Genomic DNA, 15756 nt, shown 5'->3' with positions numbered 1-15756 from the left:
TTCTATGCTACCGATCCAGGGCAAGTTATGTCATACACATTCATGGTGGATATTCTGAAAACCTGACCAAGAACCGCTCCTATAGGGTAATCTTGAAACCATTGAACAGTCAATATTTTACCCACTCTCAACTGAAGACCTCAGTTGCTCTTTTACAGTAATCTTAGGCCTCACCAATTCCTTCATTTTGGGAGAGCTGGATCTGACACTGCCCCAAGGAATTTTCAAACATAATGAAATGTCTTCTAGCCTTCCCTCAATCAATATTGTTGAGTAACGTTATCCCAGAGTTTTTTCAGCAGCTTGGTGTTCCGCATGTTTAGACTTTTCCTTCAAATTCACATCGTACAACAGAAACAGCTCTATTCTTCCTCCCGGAGTATTTAAATCAGCTCAACTGTGTGTCATTGGACACAGGTGGCCTCTCTTTAATTGATTATAGATCTCGTTAAAGCAATTACCGGAAACAGGCTAATGTGGGTTTGCTGTAACAGTGAGTGTATGCGATCAAAACCTTTTGATTTCTGATTATTAATTACATTTGGAGAATATAATTGTTCTTTCAGGTTGAAAGTGTAGAGTACATTGTGCAGCTCAAGTGAACCAACCTCCTACATTTTTCAGGTATCAGAATACGAGAAATGTACAGGAGTGTGAAGATGTTTGCAAGGCACTGTAAATTGATTTCATTAAGATCTCTGATTCTCCCCTTCTAAATTTCTCCCATCTGTAGTCTCTGCTTTCAAGCTTTCTTTCTTTCCATTCCATTGTCTTTTATAGTCATCTCTCCTCTTTGCCCCGTTTCCCTCCCCTTCCTGTCCTGCTGCCTCCCTCTCCTGTCTCATTGCAGGTGATACTCTATTCCAGATGGCCGAGGTCCACCGGCAGGTCCAGGTGCAACTGGAAGAGGTGGTGAGTGTCTGAGGATCCCATAGGGTGGTAATGGTCAGAAATGCTGAGTTGGAACAAAGCTAGTGATGAGTGGCTGGAGAGTAACAATGTTTGGCTGGTTGAGAAAATGGAATAGCGAAGAGAAGTTATATCTTTATTCCTTACTGTTATGATGTTTCCTTAGAGATTTACTCTTCCGGTTTCCTCAGTTCAATTTTTTTTTTGTCCCCTTTCAATGGTGATAATGGTTGGGTTATTGGAGAAGACATACATGGAGACGACAGCTGGGTGTTAGAGAAAACAAAAATAACAATTGGGATTTTGCTTATGATGATGGCTGGACAGTGGAGATAATGTTGATAGTGGTGCTGTTGGTGAAGGTGGAGGCAGCATTGGTAGTTGAGGTGCTAGAGATGATGTTGATGGTGAAGGTGATGGTGGTTGCATGCTGGAGATGATGGAAATCATGGAGGTATTCTTGATGGTGGTAATGGCGGTTGAGTGCTGGAAATGACGATGTTGGTGTTTTGCAAGATGATGATGATGGTGAAGGTGATGGTGGTTGCTTGTTGGAGATGATAGAAATCGTGGAGGTATTCTTGATGGTGATAATGGCGGTTGAGTGCTGGAAATGACGACGATATTGGTGTTTTGCATGGTTGGGTGTGGTAATGTTGGGCACGGTGGCACCACTGAGCCTCTACAGAAACTGTCAGACAAAATGCTTTATTGCTCCAGTTAAAATCTCTTGTGGATCAGTGAACAGTCTTCTGGGTTGGCATTTGGCTTTGCTCAAACCATTTGAGCATGTAACAGAATACTATGTGAAGCTCTATTGGTTGAAACTAGAGTACCGGATATGCTATAAACTGTTACTGATGGTCTACCTCTGCATGCATGGTTTAGCGCCAAGAAGTCTGATGGCTAGTATTCTGCCCTAGGTTCCACTACAGAAATTGCGCTCTGTAAAGCGTACTGATCTGTATATACTATTGGTCAGGTGCCTGAATTTGAAGGTGTCTAGGACTAGTATGTTTTCCTGTCTTGGCCCTCGAGAATGGATAATCTGTGCAATTTTAAGTGATTATTGAAACGATATGTATTTTGCAAGATGAAGTATGGGGTCTAAGGTTTTTTGTGCATATATGAGCGCTGGCCATTGATTTGTTTACTGTTCTTAGGCCTGTAATGTCTGTATTAGTGTTTTTGTATTTTTATACTGTATATGTATTTGTGACCCACTTTGTATAAAGCGGGATATAAATGAATAAATGACAAATTACAGGTATGCAGGCCTTACACAGTCCCAGGCCTATCTTTAGCCTGGATATAAGTGATCAGGACCCCCCATGAAAAAGACTGTCCCTACCTTGGCAGTCTTTTATACTCTTAAACACATGTATGTGGAGGGACAGTTTCCTTCCATGCCCTTCTTCCAATATTGCAGGCCTTCATAGGAAATCCCTGGAGAACCCTTCCTCCCTGTTCTGGGCCTCTCAATTTTGTTCTCATTCTAAGGATTTTAAATTACTCTCTGTCTCCTGGCTAGGTAGACTAGCTTTACCTCCCTTAATGTGACCCAATGAGAGAGTGCAGTAAAAAAACAAAAACAAAACCTCAGGCTTACTCCAGTCACTCCATCACATTGGAACACTACAGATATTTCTAGTGGTGGAACAGTTGATGACAGAAGGATGGCACTGGAGGTGATTATCGTGTTGATCGACGGTGGTGGTGATGATGTTGAATAAAATGCTGGACACAGTATTGATGCCTGTGATTGAGGCACTGGATATGATTTTCTTAGTGAGGACATCAGTGGGAGATTAATCATACTGCTATTGATTGGGATTTTTGTTATGATATTGGGCAAGCTTTTGGGAGAATAAGGATGATGACAATGGTGGTGTTGAGAATGATATGAACGAAGGAAGAGCTGGTGACAATATGGGCTCAGAAAAGATGACAGTATCTGGCCTGTTGATAGCTGGAGGGGAAAAGACCCTGAGGATAGAGAGTGCTGGAGAGGATGAGGCAGCTTAAGAATGGCTGTAGCAGGGGAGCTGAAGAGGAAGAGATCTATGGCCCAATGAAAAGGTTCATGTGTCTTTGCTTTTCTTTGTTGGTTTAACAGCTGAAGCTCTTCCACTCGGAGCTCTTGGCCCAGCTGGAGCACAAACTGGAACTGGATATAAAATATCTGACAGTAAGTAATGAAGTCTCGTTCTTTCTAGGGCCAGTGGCACAATGTTTAATGCATCCGACTACAGATGAGAAGTTCTAGGCTTCACTCCTGGCTGGCTTGGGAGTTCTTCTTCTGTTGGAGTGGAGTAGCCATTTATTAGTGGACTGAGAACCAGGGTTCAGATCCCAGAGTGGCTCCTTAGGATCTCGGGCAACTCTCCACTGCTCTCTGGTACCTGAATGCAACTTGCCTTGAATGACTAGATAGGCCTATGCTAAATCCAAATCCCCAAATCTCTTGAAAAATTAACTGTGTCCCGACATTCCTTGTAAAATTCCTAAGCTTAGCATATTAAAATTGAACACCTTTGGGTCTCCGGAGACCAGGTGACTTATCCCATTTCCTTTATGATTGCCTGCAGGCCCAGAAGCTACAGAAGTGATGTACATTCATGGACACCAGCTAGTGGAGGGTTGAGCGACTTACACAGGATTAGAAAGAGCTGCGATGGGATTTGAACCCTGCCTTCCCTGGTTTCTGCAGAGGTTATTTTATAAATCAGAATCAAGTCAACAATGGTATCAGAAGGATATCTGTTGTCATCACACTGGCAAGATCCTTTCTCTCATTCCTCCCTTGCCAGGGTAAAGCACCGGCAGTTTTGCCCCTACTAGAATGAGTTAAGGGCCCCCGATCCAATGTGACCAAAGCTAGTGACGGGGGAGAGGGAGAGGAATCTCCATCTTTTTAGCTTTGCTTGATCTGGATGTACCACTCCTCCTTTTTGATATCTCCCAACCTCCTCCCAAAGGCAACGCTGAAGAAATACCAGACGGAGCATCGCTCGAGACATGAGTCTGTCGAGAAGTGTCAATCTGAGCTGAGGAAGTTGCGGAAAAAGATGCAGAGCAGCAAGAATCCCCAGAAATATGGCGACAAGGAGGTGCAGGTAAGAGACTCCCCAAGTCCTAAGCGTGCAACCTGAGGAAACACAGAAGGGCTCGGAGGGTGGGGAAGGGAGAGAGATTGGGCTCCCCCATCCAGGAACGTTGCTGTTATAACACTTTATTTCCCTCATGTCAACATGGTATTTACTAGAGGGTGTTCAGCTCTTAGAAGGCAATTCTATAATTTAGCTTCTCAGGTTAGGCACCACCTGGCCGATTATCATGTGCAAGTTAACCAGCTGGGTATGGCCACCAACCAGTTAATTCCTGTCTTAGTGGCTAACAAGGCACACTAAATATAATAGGCAGTGGCGTTGCAGGGGTGAGCTGTGCCTGAGGTGGTGGCACCCCTCTCCCACCATCTTCCCTGCCCCCTACCACCTGCATGCGCGCCCCTTCCCCGTACTTTTTTATCTTCGGCGTGAGCAGCCACGAACTTGAGGCTTTCGCAAGCGTCTTTCCCAATTAAGGCTTGGTAGCTGTTGAGCACCCAGCCTTAATCGGGAAAGACACAGCTAAAAAATAGATACAGCGTCATTTATTGAACCCTTGAGAAAGCCTATGGATAGGGCAGAACGGGTCCCTTTGGGCTTTGGATTATTTTGCATCTATTTAAGAAAAGTTATTTTGCTTCTTTGCTGGGTGGATAATGATTTATACAGAATATAAGAAGAAGGGAGCCACTGTTGGAAGCATTTTAAAGAAAGAAATAATAAAAGAATTAATTTATAACCATAGAAGGAGGGGGAGGTTTGGAGGATTAATGATTGAATCTCGGAACTTGTAAGTCGTGGCCTTGAGCTTCATGAACTTATGTCCAAGCTGGTTTCTGAGATCCTCAACCACCCTGTATGAACATTCTATGCTTCAGTCTATGGGATTGTACTTTTCCTGTGGATGATTCCTTTTTGATCCCATATACCATCTTTCCATACATTAGTGTGACACTTTGGGTTCCCTGGAGCTGTAAGAAGAATAGCTCAGTGAGTGAAAAGAAAACAGAGCCTGTATTTACAAGGCCAGGATAGAGGCTCTGTCCAAGCCCTCGCCAGCAACTCCTTATCCTTGGAAACTTCATCCTGGTACACACGGAGAGAGAATTTCCTGCCCTGCCATTCACAGTCAAAGAACAATGAAATTCTTCCTCAGCCTGCTGGAATTTGCTCCTGTAGGAAGAAGTAATATGACCTTGCTTCCTGCCAGGAAACACCAAGGCTCAGATCCGCGGCCGAAGACCTCAGGAAAAAAACAAAATCAAGTAGCATTCCAAATGTTTTGCATTGATTCTTTCCACATTATTTTTTTAAAAATACGCTTTTAGTGAATGACCTACGTTGTCTCCAGCCGGGAGAGGCTGGAAATGCACTAGTCCTACCTCACCTCCTGCTGGCAGAGACTGGGATCTTCTACACCAGAGGTCTCAAACTCAGTCCCTTTGTAGGGCCACATTTTGGATTTGTAGGTTCTTGGAGGGCCTCAAAAAATAATTAATGTCTTGTTAAAGAAATGACAATTTTGCATGAGGTAAAACTCTTTCCTTTTTGCTAAGTCTTAATAATAATATTGTCATTTATAGCTAAAGAGACATTTGATCAAGAAACTGTTTTATTTTACTTTTGGGATTATGATAAACATACCGAGGGCCTCAAAATAGTACCTGGCGGGCCGCGTGTGGCCCCCGGGCCACGAGTTTGAGACCACTGTTCTACACAGTGTTCTGCTTCCTGCATCATTCCTACAGTGCTTCCTGCTGGGTGAGGTTGGGACTACAGGAGCCATGAGCAGCCCTACTGCCAGAATCCAGGAGGATTATGCCTTGCAGGGACCAAAAAAACCCATCTCAAAGTGAAATACTTAAAGCATGAGAGAAGTTTCTGTGGTGAAGAAGTTTAAGTACATAAGGAGTTTAAAATTCATTCCCTGTAATATTTGTGGTTTTGTTGGGGTGGCTAGGCTTGGAAGTTTAATCTGAGAAAGTGACGTAGGGAGAAGGAAAAAGAAAATTTAAAGGGGGAGGGGTGGGAATACCAAGAGGAGAGGCAAAATTAGAAACAGAAGAGTTAAAAACGTTGGGCTGGGATATTGCTCGCTGGTAAGGAAGGGGAAGGGTTAGCCTGTGGACCTAAAACTGAATGGTGGCAAGTGATGGCAGAACCAGTCAGGCAGCGACTATCGCTTTCCTCAACTTTGATCCTCTTCTGCTCTTTCCCCAGTACGTGGAGACGATGAGCACAATGCAGTGCGAACTGGACCAGTTTGTGGCGGACGGGTACAAGGCCGCACTGACGGAGGAACGCCGTCGCTACTCCTTCCTTGTGGACCGGCAGTGCGCCATCTCTAAACACTTCAGCAGTTACCACGCCAAGGTAAGACCACAAAAGGAGACTTCTACCTCTGTGCCAGGGTTATTAAGGTCCTATTTCCCACCCCTGCCATCCAGATCTCCCCTTCCTATCCCTACTTCATCCCCTCCCATGCTCAGCATCTCCCCTCCCTACCTCACAAGATGACCAGCATCTCCCCCTCTCCTCCCCCCCATACTGTGTCTTGTATCTCTTCCTTCTTAAGTTCTCCATTCTGGGCCTGCCACTGCCAGGCTGAAACTGCACCACAGGGAACATGTGGCATAGGGCATTTCAACACAGGCCCACATTCAATCACTGCCTTCTTGTCAGAGAAGGATGGAGCTTGGATGTGGGTCTATTTTACATCCCAGGCTGCTCCAAATCTAATGTGCCAAAGTGCCTCCTCCTCACAATACTGCCGCTCGAGGTTGATGCTTGTTTTATCAAGTGGCAGCGGGGCCAACTCTGGCGCTGAACTCACCATCTGCTTCCAGGCTCCTGGCTAACTGCATCTCCCGTTCTTCAACCAGGTGAAGGAACTACTGAGTGTCAAACTCCCCGCGTGGGAGCAGTCCTGCACACAGCCCACCAAGTTGCCAGAGCGGGCCCTAAATCTGGTGAAACAGACGGCAAACAGCAGCTCTGCTGGGACGATCATTTCAGACCCCATACCCAGCACCAAAGCCTTGGAGGTCCCCCCGGAGCTCGCCCCACTTCTGGGAGGAGGAGGCCTCGCTCTCAACCATGTAAGTTTCCCAGCGATTGGCGATGTGGGGGGGCTGCTAGGAACAGGGACGCGGCATGGAGACCAGATTCTGTGTGATGATTTGCGGATCTTGTTTGGGTTGGGTTGGGGGGGTCAGACCCCCCTATTGTAATTTTTCTTTTTTCTTGCTCTGCTTTCACTCTCCCCAGACTGTGAATATTTCAGAGCTTGGCCCGCTCTCCAATGGGGGCTCCCACCAGCCTCGGGGCTCACAAGATATGGGGACTTCAGGTGCCAGTGAGCCATCTCCGCTAGCCATCCAGTGCTCCCCAAAGCCAGCACTCTCGGCGTCCCTCGCACTCCCCACCACAAAGGTCACTGATATGTACGCTTCAACTCTGCCCATCCCTCGCAAGCCTGCCTCCGAGACACGGCTGGCAACCCTAGGTACAGTATCTGCTCTCAGTGTATGGGTCTGGACCATCTGTGACCCACGTTCAATGCTCTGCTATTTTCACCATCCTGAGAGGAGACCTGTCCTGTTTGAAAAGTGATCCCGAGTGCTGCGTAAAAGAGGCCTGCCCTGTGTTTGAGGTGTGATTCCGAGCACTGCGTAAAGGAGACCTGCCCTTTGTTTGAAGTGTGATCCCGAGAGCTGTGTAAAAGAGCCTTGCCCAATGCTTAGGGCCATATGATCATAGATATTTTGCTATGAAGTTGGATTGCAGCTACAGGGGAACTGGGAATGCTGATATCAGCAAGTGTAGTAGGTGCAAGAGAGGAGGAAGGAGGGGAAGGGAAGAGATTCTGAGCCCAAATTGTGGAGTCTTATTCAAGGAAGATTGTAAAACCAATGGCAGGTAGTCTGTTGTTGGGAGCATGGTGTTACATATCCTGGATGTCTTCTTCCAGTTTCCGGTGGGGGGGTGGGGTGCAATTTTCAAACCATCTTCCTTGGGATATAGCAGTCTGTGCAGTAGGTTTTAAAGTAAGGCTACCAAATGGATCCAGAGTGGCTGGGTTTACCCCAGTGCATGCTGGGACTTGTAGTCTTGCTTTTCTAATGAAGTGGGAAAATCAGAACTACAAGTCCCTTCATGCAATGGGGTAAATCCAGAACTGGATCAACCCTGCTGGGCAAATCTGGAGCCAGCTGGCAACCTTATAGAGAAGACAATTTTTAGATGACTAGTTAACATGGCTAAAGCACTTTGAAAATGATCCTTCATAAGATCAGTAGGAAATGGGAGAGAAAGCCTGTAATTCCCCTACCTTCTAAGCACCAATACGAGGGGGTGCCGAAAAGTTCTGAGCCCAACCAAGAAGAGAATGATGTGGATCTGAAACAATGTCAAAACATAGACTTTCATTTCTGCAAATTGGCACTTAACGAAATAAGATAACGCTCTTTCCAGCTACAATGACAAAAGAATACTTAGAATTTAGGAAGTTGGTTGGTTTTATTTATTTATTCATTCAGTTTTCTATACTGTTCTCCCAGAGGAGCTCAGAATGGTTTACATGAATTTATTCAGGTACTCAAGCATTTTACCTGTATATCTTGGCAGGCTCACAATCTATGTAATGTACCTGGGGCAATGGGGGGATTAAGTGACATGTCCAGGGTCACAAGGAACAGTGTAGGTTTGAACCCACAACCTCAGAGTATTGAGGCTGTAGTTTTAGCCACTGTGCAACAGTGCTCAGGTGGGAGGATTACAGAGGGAACGATAAGGGGGGTCTCTTCTGTGTTTTGAAGTGTAGCTCTTTGGAAATGATTTTGCTAAACTGCTCTCTCCTCCCCTGTAGTAGAGAACAAGACCTTGCCACGAATCAGCCCCTTGTCCGTGCTGCCCCCCCGGATTGAGCGCCGCAGGGTCCAGGCCCTCTTCTCGCACACCGCCTGTAGCAACCCCACCCTGCTGGACTTCCAGGAAGGCGACACCATTCTCCTTCTGGTACCCCAAGCTCGGGATGGCTGGCACTATGGCGAGAACGAAAGGACTGGCACGTGAGTGAGCGCAGCATCCTGTTAATTCGGGTGGGTCTCTTCGGCAGGAAGCGCTCCTCGGTCCATGGGCTTTCAGGGAGGTATAACATGGAAAACAGCACTGTAAGTATAGTCTGGAAAAAGCCAGCGCAGAGTGTCTGGACTCCAGGAGTACATACAGGAGCCCTACGCCCAAACCTCCATTTCTTGTGTGCCAGTCAGTGCCATTACACTACTAACATAACATAAACATAAGAACATCCATACAGGATCAGACCTATGGTCCATCTTGGCCCAGTATCCTGTTTCCACAGTGGCCAATCCAGGTCAGAAGTACCCGGCAGAAACCCAAATAGTAGCAACATTCCAGAATCCCAAATAGTAGCAACATTCCATGTGGGATCCTCAAAGAGTAGCAAGATTCCAGAACCCCAAAGATTAGCAGCATTCCATATGGAATCCCCAAAGAGTAGCAACATTCCATGCAGAATCCCCAAAGAGTAGCAATATTCCATGCTGCCGATCCAGGGCAAGCAGTTGCTTCCCCCATGTTTATCTCAATAGCAGAGTATGGATTTTTCCTCCAGGAACTTGTCCAAACTTTTTTTTTTTTTTTAAAAAAACCAGCTCAATTAACTGCTCTTACCACATCCTCTAGCAACGCGTTCCGGAAAACTATTCCTTCAGTGAAAATATGTTTCCTCCTATTGGTTTTAAAAGTATTTCCCCTGTAACTTCATCGAGTATCCCCTAGTCTTTGTAATTTTTGATGCAGGGGGAAAAAAAAATCAATCCACTTGTACCTGTTCTACTCCACTCAGGATTTTGTAGACTAAAAGAGAACTTAAGGAAACAATTCCATAAATTAGCACCTCTAGGGGACGCTCTTAATGTCAGTACTATAATGAAATAAAGTCGCTCTTCGTCATTACAGAATACCAGCGCAAAGCCACATTGGTGAGCCAGATGTTAGACATTAGGGCAGAACCATCTAGGCCAGTGTTTTTCAACCTTTTTACACCTATGGACTGGCAGAAATAAAATAATTATTCTGTGGACCGGCATCGGTCCGTGGACCGGCATCGGTCCGTGGACCGGCGGTTGAAGAACACTGGGCTAAGTAGTGGCCCAGACCCCGCCCCCATAATAGTACTAATTGCACCTTGCACGTCCCGTGCCTCATCTGGAAGCTTTCCCTCTGACGTTGCAACGTCAGAGAGAAGGCTTCTGGTTCAGGTGCAGACTGCCCGTGGCTTTGTGCACTGAATCAGTTAGGAAGAGGGAGCTGGCTCGAAGATAACGCTGCATCGATCGCACTGTGGACCGGCAGTTGAAGAACACTGTTTTGGGCCTGATGCACATGCTGGTCCTGTGGACCGGCAGGAAATTTCTGTGGACCGTCACTGGTCCATGGACTTGTGGTTGAAGAACACTGATCTAGGCGGCTTACATTCTGAAAATATTGGGGGGGGAAGGACTGCGAATTGTTTATAATTACAAAATTATACGATGACATGAAAGTGAGGGAAGGGGGCGCCAATCACTTAACATAACTGCAACTGTTCTATAAACCAGGCGTCTACTCCACATTCCAGCGTACACGCTTGCTCTTAATGGGAACTCCAGGGCGATTAGACATTTCTCTGCTTCTTGTATTTCCAGCAAAGGATGGTTCCCGTTTTCCTACACCCGCCCCCCCCCCACCAGCCCAGCCCCCGGACAAGCACAACACAGGGTAAGCAGCCAAAATCGAGGGACTGCCAGACATGGACCCCCCCCCCCCCCCCAAGAGAGGGTTGGGCTGCCAACTGGCTCCAGATTCGCCTGATGTGGTTGACCCAGTTCTGGCCCCGAAATATCTAAGGAAAAGGACCATTTAAACTAAATAATTAATTTATGGAGCATGTATGGTTGGGACTTTATCTGCCGTCATTTACTATGTTACTATGGGTTTACCCCCATTGCTTGCTGGGACTTGTAGTTCTGATTTCCCCCAGTGCATTTAAAACTGTCAGGTGAATCTGGAGCTGGCAACCTTAGAGGAGGGTCTGGATTGCACTGTCACCCTCCCTCAAATCAAAATTTTTCCATCAGTTTTTTCCAGCTCAGCAAACTGAACAGCAGCAGTACAGGGAATCTAGTGAACGTGGGAGTGATCCCGGTGGGATCCGACGCAGCTTGCAACGACAGCGCACGATATACATCCTCGCCACGTACCAGTACCTTCCGCCAACGACCTTTCAGCATGATCAATCCTGACCTGTCGCAGGTGAGCAGTCTTCCTGGGACGCAATAGTCCAGGATGTACAGCAGGCACTGCGAATGCAAGGTGTACCTGAGGGGGGACCCCACAGGGGAAGACGTCAGTTGGTGTTTATTGTGGGGGGGGGGTGGGGGGGTGATGTGTGCATGTGCTGTGCTAGTCTGTGAGTGCGTTCAGGCAGACCCTGAGGTCAGACTTTTAGGATTTTGCACTGAATAGTCACAAGATAATTGATATCCTCTGGAGTCACAGTATATGCAAATTCCTTAAATTTAAGGGGGGGTGGGGTGGCTATCCTAAACACGGCAATGGGAAAGAGGATTCTCCAGGATCTGTTCAAGAAACACTAGTGTTGGGTTTGGGAGTGGGTGCAGAGGGAGAGGAGGGGAAGTGTAATGAGGGCCACTGGGTGTGGATGGGGGTACGCTTGTTACGGGGTTTATTTAGACCGAGGAGGGTCTTGGGGAGAATATAACACTTGAGTTATCGTCTGTTTTCTTTAGACCTTTTCTTTGGTTTGACTCTGCAGGGTTAATTTTTACTTTTTGACAGAAAATGTTCCTTTCTCTTGTCTTGGAGGTGGGGCGGTTGCAGTGGCGCAGTAAGGGGGTCCGGGCGGGGGGGGAGGGTCAGTCCGCTACAGGCACGGTCTTCCTAAGGGCACCCCCCTCCTCCTCTCTGCCCCTGCGCGCGCCCCTTGCCTTCCCCAGTACCTTACTTTTTCTACTTCCCTGGTGCAAGGTTTCTGCCCACGTCAGCATGAGTCACTGTGCTAGTACCACCCACAAGCCCAGCCGGGCTGCACTGAAACAGCCGTCTCACGCCCAGGGTCGGAATGGGCCAGGATAGGCATGTCACTCTCAGTCACAGCTGGTGCCACGATAGGTACCTTGCTCTGGAGCCATGGCATGTGCCGGGATTGGCATCTTGATCTGAACCACAACATGTACCGGGATTGGCATCTTGCTCTCTCTGACGTCACTTCTGGGACCCGCACCCAGGAAGTGACGGCAAAAGGCGAGCCGACACTGACATGGGCGTGCTGCTCATGCAGGAGAAGTTAAGAAGGTATGGGGAAAGGGAATGGGGCGCGTGTACAGCAGGGGGGGGGGGGGCGGGGTACTACTCACCCTTACTATGCCACTGGGAGATTGGTTTGCATCCCTGAGAGTTGGAGATCCTTTGCCTATTTGCTTGTAACTGAGGCTATGAGGAGCATTGGGTCCATGGATAGCATATGTGTGTGTGTCTGTAAAACGTGAAATCCAGAAAAAGGAGGACGGATCAAGGCATCCGGGTTTTACTTCCAGCAATGGCAGGAAGGTGAATAGATAAGAGACATCTGGCTTTTATTTCCGATGAAAGCAATGGACGTAAAACCCGAATGTCTCAATCCGTCCTCCTTTTTCTGGGGCCTATACGGTGACCCTAATCATTATGAAACACACTGCCAAGTTTTCTAGATGTTATTCCTTTTCTCTCTTCCCAGTTAGTGAATGAGTTTGGGAGTCCGGCATCGTCGCCTTCCAGGTGAGAGGGACCTCTCCAACTCCTCCGCTTTAATTCTAATGGCCACATTCATTAAGAAAAGGTATTGGGGGGGGGGGGGGCACTGGAGAGGGGGTGAGCTGAACGTGCCAAAGGGTGAGATGCAAAGGAGTCACTGTCCTAGTACCACCCACAAGCCCAGCCGGGCTGCACTGAAACATCCGTCTCACGCCCAGGGTTGGAATGGGCCAGGATAGGCATGTCACTCTCAGTCACAGCTGGTGCCACGATAGGTACCTTGCTCTGGAGCCATGGCATGTGCCGGGATTGGCATCTTGCTCTGAGCTACAGCACATGCCAGGAGTGGCATCTCATTGAGCCATGGCCACTTGCCAGGATTGGCATCTCGCTTTGAGCCACGGCATGTGCCATTAGTGGCATTTATGAGCCATGGCACGTGCCGGGATTGTCATCTCGCTCTGAGCCACATCACGTGCTGGGTGTGGCATCTCACTATGAGTCAGCATGTGCCAGGATTGGCATCTCGCTCTGAGCGACATCACGTGCCGGGGTGGCATCTCACAATGAGTCACAGCACGTGCCAGGATTGGCATCTCGCTCTGAGCTACATCACGTGCCGGGGTGGCATCTCACTATGAGTTACGGCACGTGCTGGGGATTGGCATCTCGCTCTGAGCTACATCACGTGCCAGGAGTGGCATCTCACTATGAGTCACGGCACGTGCCGGGATAGGTGTCCCACTCCTGGCTTTGGCACTGCGTGCGAGTGGGGAAGGACAGGTGCAGTAACTGGACCTCAGCAGATAGGGGAATGGCTGTTGAACTCATAACATCACCAAACCCTGTCTGATTTCCTGTCTTTTGTCTTTTCCCCAGAAACAACCCTTTTGCTCACGTCAGGCTGAAACGGACCGTCACCAACGATCGCTCCGCTCCTGTGATCCAGTGACCGCCATCCCCTGAACTCCACCCCCTCTCCTGGAGGACCCTGCACCGGAGTGAGATCCAGGGAAGCCTTCCTCCGTGCCTTAATCCTCTCTTTACTCTCTGGCACCTCAGCGGAGCAGGAAAAGATCCGGTTACCTTTTGGATCATCTGGAGACGCAGAACGTTTATACCAATTAACATATCTTTTTACCAGTCGGGACGCAGTGAGCTGCGTTGTTTCCAGCATCTGGAAGCGCTTTGCCGCTCGCATTTCTGATCCACTACCTGGCATGTGCTTCTTACCCCCCTCCCCCTGCCAGTTCTTAGCATGTTTTCCTAACATTTCCTGACCAACAGGCCAGTGCTCAGAACTCCTGCGCTGTTCTGTACAGCGCAGGAGAACACCGCGGGAATAGCGCTCAAAACTAACTTAATATTCAGCACTGACAGCATGCAAGTTACAGGTTCTGTTTATTTCGCATTATCTTACTTTACTGCAGATGAAGTGGTTGACAATTAAAATACATTAAAAGAATTAGAGAAAAGAACTCCTAAAGAGAAAAGCCCAACCCAAAGCCGCCCCGAATAAATCGCAAAATTCATCCATCAATCTAATCAATAAAAATGAAATAGCATTACTAAAAATCAACTCATTTTCCTGGAAAATACAACTAAATCATATGCATGCTTTTAGTGCTGAAAACTGGGAAGTTATTTTTTAGAACCTATCTGGCTCTTGCGCACGAGAGCTGCACAGTTAGCAAAGCTTTTGCATGCATGCCCAGGTGGTGACAGAGCTGGGGGCGGGAGCGAACTGGTGTTGCGGGGATTACAGGAGGATGGGGATTGCTGCAAGGGCAGGGAGCAGTGCCAATCCTGTCTCTGGCTACAAGCACACAGGGCAAATCAGAGAGTGCCTGATTCCACTTGCCGAAGGTCAGACGAATGCCTCCAACGCCAAGCTGGTGTTAGGTTTCCTGCAGTAGGGCAGATGTTTTGTATGGGCACTATTTCTGAGCATTAGGAGGGAATGGTTAATTAACTAATCTGGCACTAATGGCCTCTAGCACCGGCGTTGGGTTCCGAACATCAGCCTGAAAGCCCCTTCCTTCAACACCAGCTCACAGAGCTGACAGATGGAAAGTGACCTCTAATTCTAGAAACTGGCGTGCACAATTTGACGCTTAGGTGTAGATTCTAAAAATCTGCACTAAGCCTTATTCTATAAAAGACTGAGCATTTTGCGTAAAATAGCACTTAAAGGAAAAACGGGAGAGGGGAGATATGATAGAGATGTTTAAATACCTACATGATGTAAATGCGCATGAGTCGAGGCTCTTTCATTTGAAAGGAAGCTCTGGAATGAGAGGGCATAGGATGAAGTTAAGAGGTGATAGGCTCCGGAGTAATCTGAGGAAATACTTTTTTTTACAAAAAGGGTGGTGGATGCATGGAACAGTCTCCCGAAAGAGGTGGTGAAGACAGAGACTGTGTCTGAATTCAAAAAGACCTGGGATAAGCACGCGGGATCTCTCGGAGAGAGAAAGAGATAATGGTTACTGTGGATGGGCAAACTACGGTAGATGGGCCATTTTTCTATAACCATAAAGCTCTATGACATCACAATGCAAGTGTAGAGACTTAGTTTATAACAATAATGCTCTATGACCTCACAATGCAGGTGTTAAGAGCCTTAGCCTATAGGAAGAGGAGATGCAAATGTTAAGAGCCTTAGCCTATAGGGAGAGGAGGAGATAGTGGATGCTGTGGATGGACAGACTGGCTGAGCCATTTGGTCTTTATCTACCATCATGTTTCTATGTTAAAGAGGATTCCTTTGCTCAGTTTTGGACACAAAGATTTGCCCCTGCTATACCTTACTGTAAATCCTGGTGCCCGAGTTGGTCGTGTAACCCTGGAATTCTATAACCCTGAGCCGTCAATGCCTCTCCCAGGGCCATGTGAGACACTTTGGGTGTACAGCTAGACACCT

The 15756-nt window shown here is 47.5% G+C and overlaps 1 protein-coding gene across 1 annotated transcript in view; it reads left to right on the top strand.

The window, feature by feature from the left end:
• LOC117368129 (brain-specific angiogenesis inhibitor 1-associated protein 2-like) overlaps positions 1–15158 on the top strand; it is a 28723-nt gene extending 13565 nt beyond the window's left edge. The window contains 12 exon segments of the mRNA XM_033961484.1: positions 851–912; positions 3026–3097; positions 3888–4025; positions 6237–6389; positions 6899–7114; positions 7284–7521; positions 8884–9085; positions 10727–10757; positions 10759–10799; positions 11159–11333; positions 12817–12857; positions 13713–15158. Coding sequence (XP_033817375.1) covers positions 851–912; positions 3026–3097; positions 3888–4025; positions 6237–6389; positions 6899–7114; positions 7284–7521; positions 8884–9085; positions 10727–10757; positions 10759–10799; positions 11159–11333; positions 12817–12857; positions 13713–13785 — 1442 coding nt within the window. The 3' untranslated portion in view covers positions 13786–15158.
• Positions 15159–15756: the final 598 nt, after the last annotated feature.

The sequence above is a fragment of the Geotrypetes seraphini genome, chromosome 10, assembly GCF_902459505.1.
Source record: "Geotrypetes seraphini chromosome 10, aGeoSer1.1, whole genome shotgun sequence".
NCBI classification, from domain to species: domain Eukaryota; kingdom Metazoa; phylum Chordata; class Amphibia; order Gymnophiona; family Dermophiidae; genus Geotrypetes; species Geotrypetes seraphini.
The sequence above is the reverse complement of the archived record's forward strand: the minus strand, read 5'-3'. Positions and strand labels throughout refer to the sequence as shown.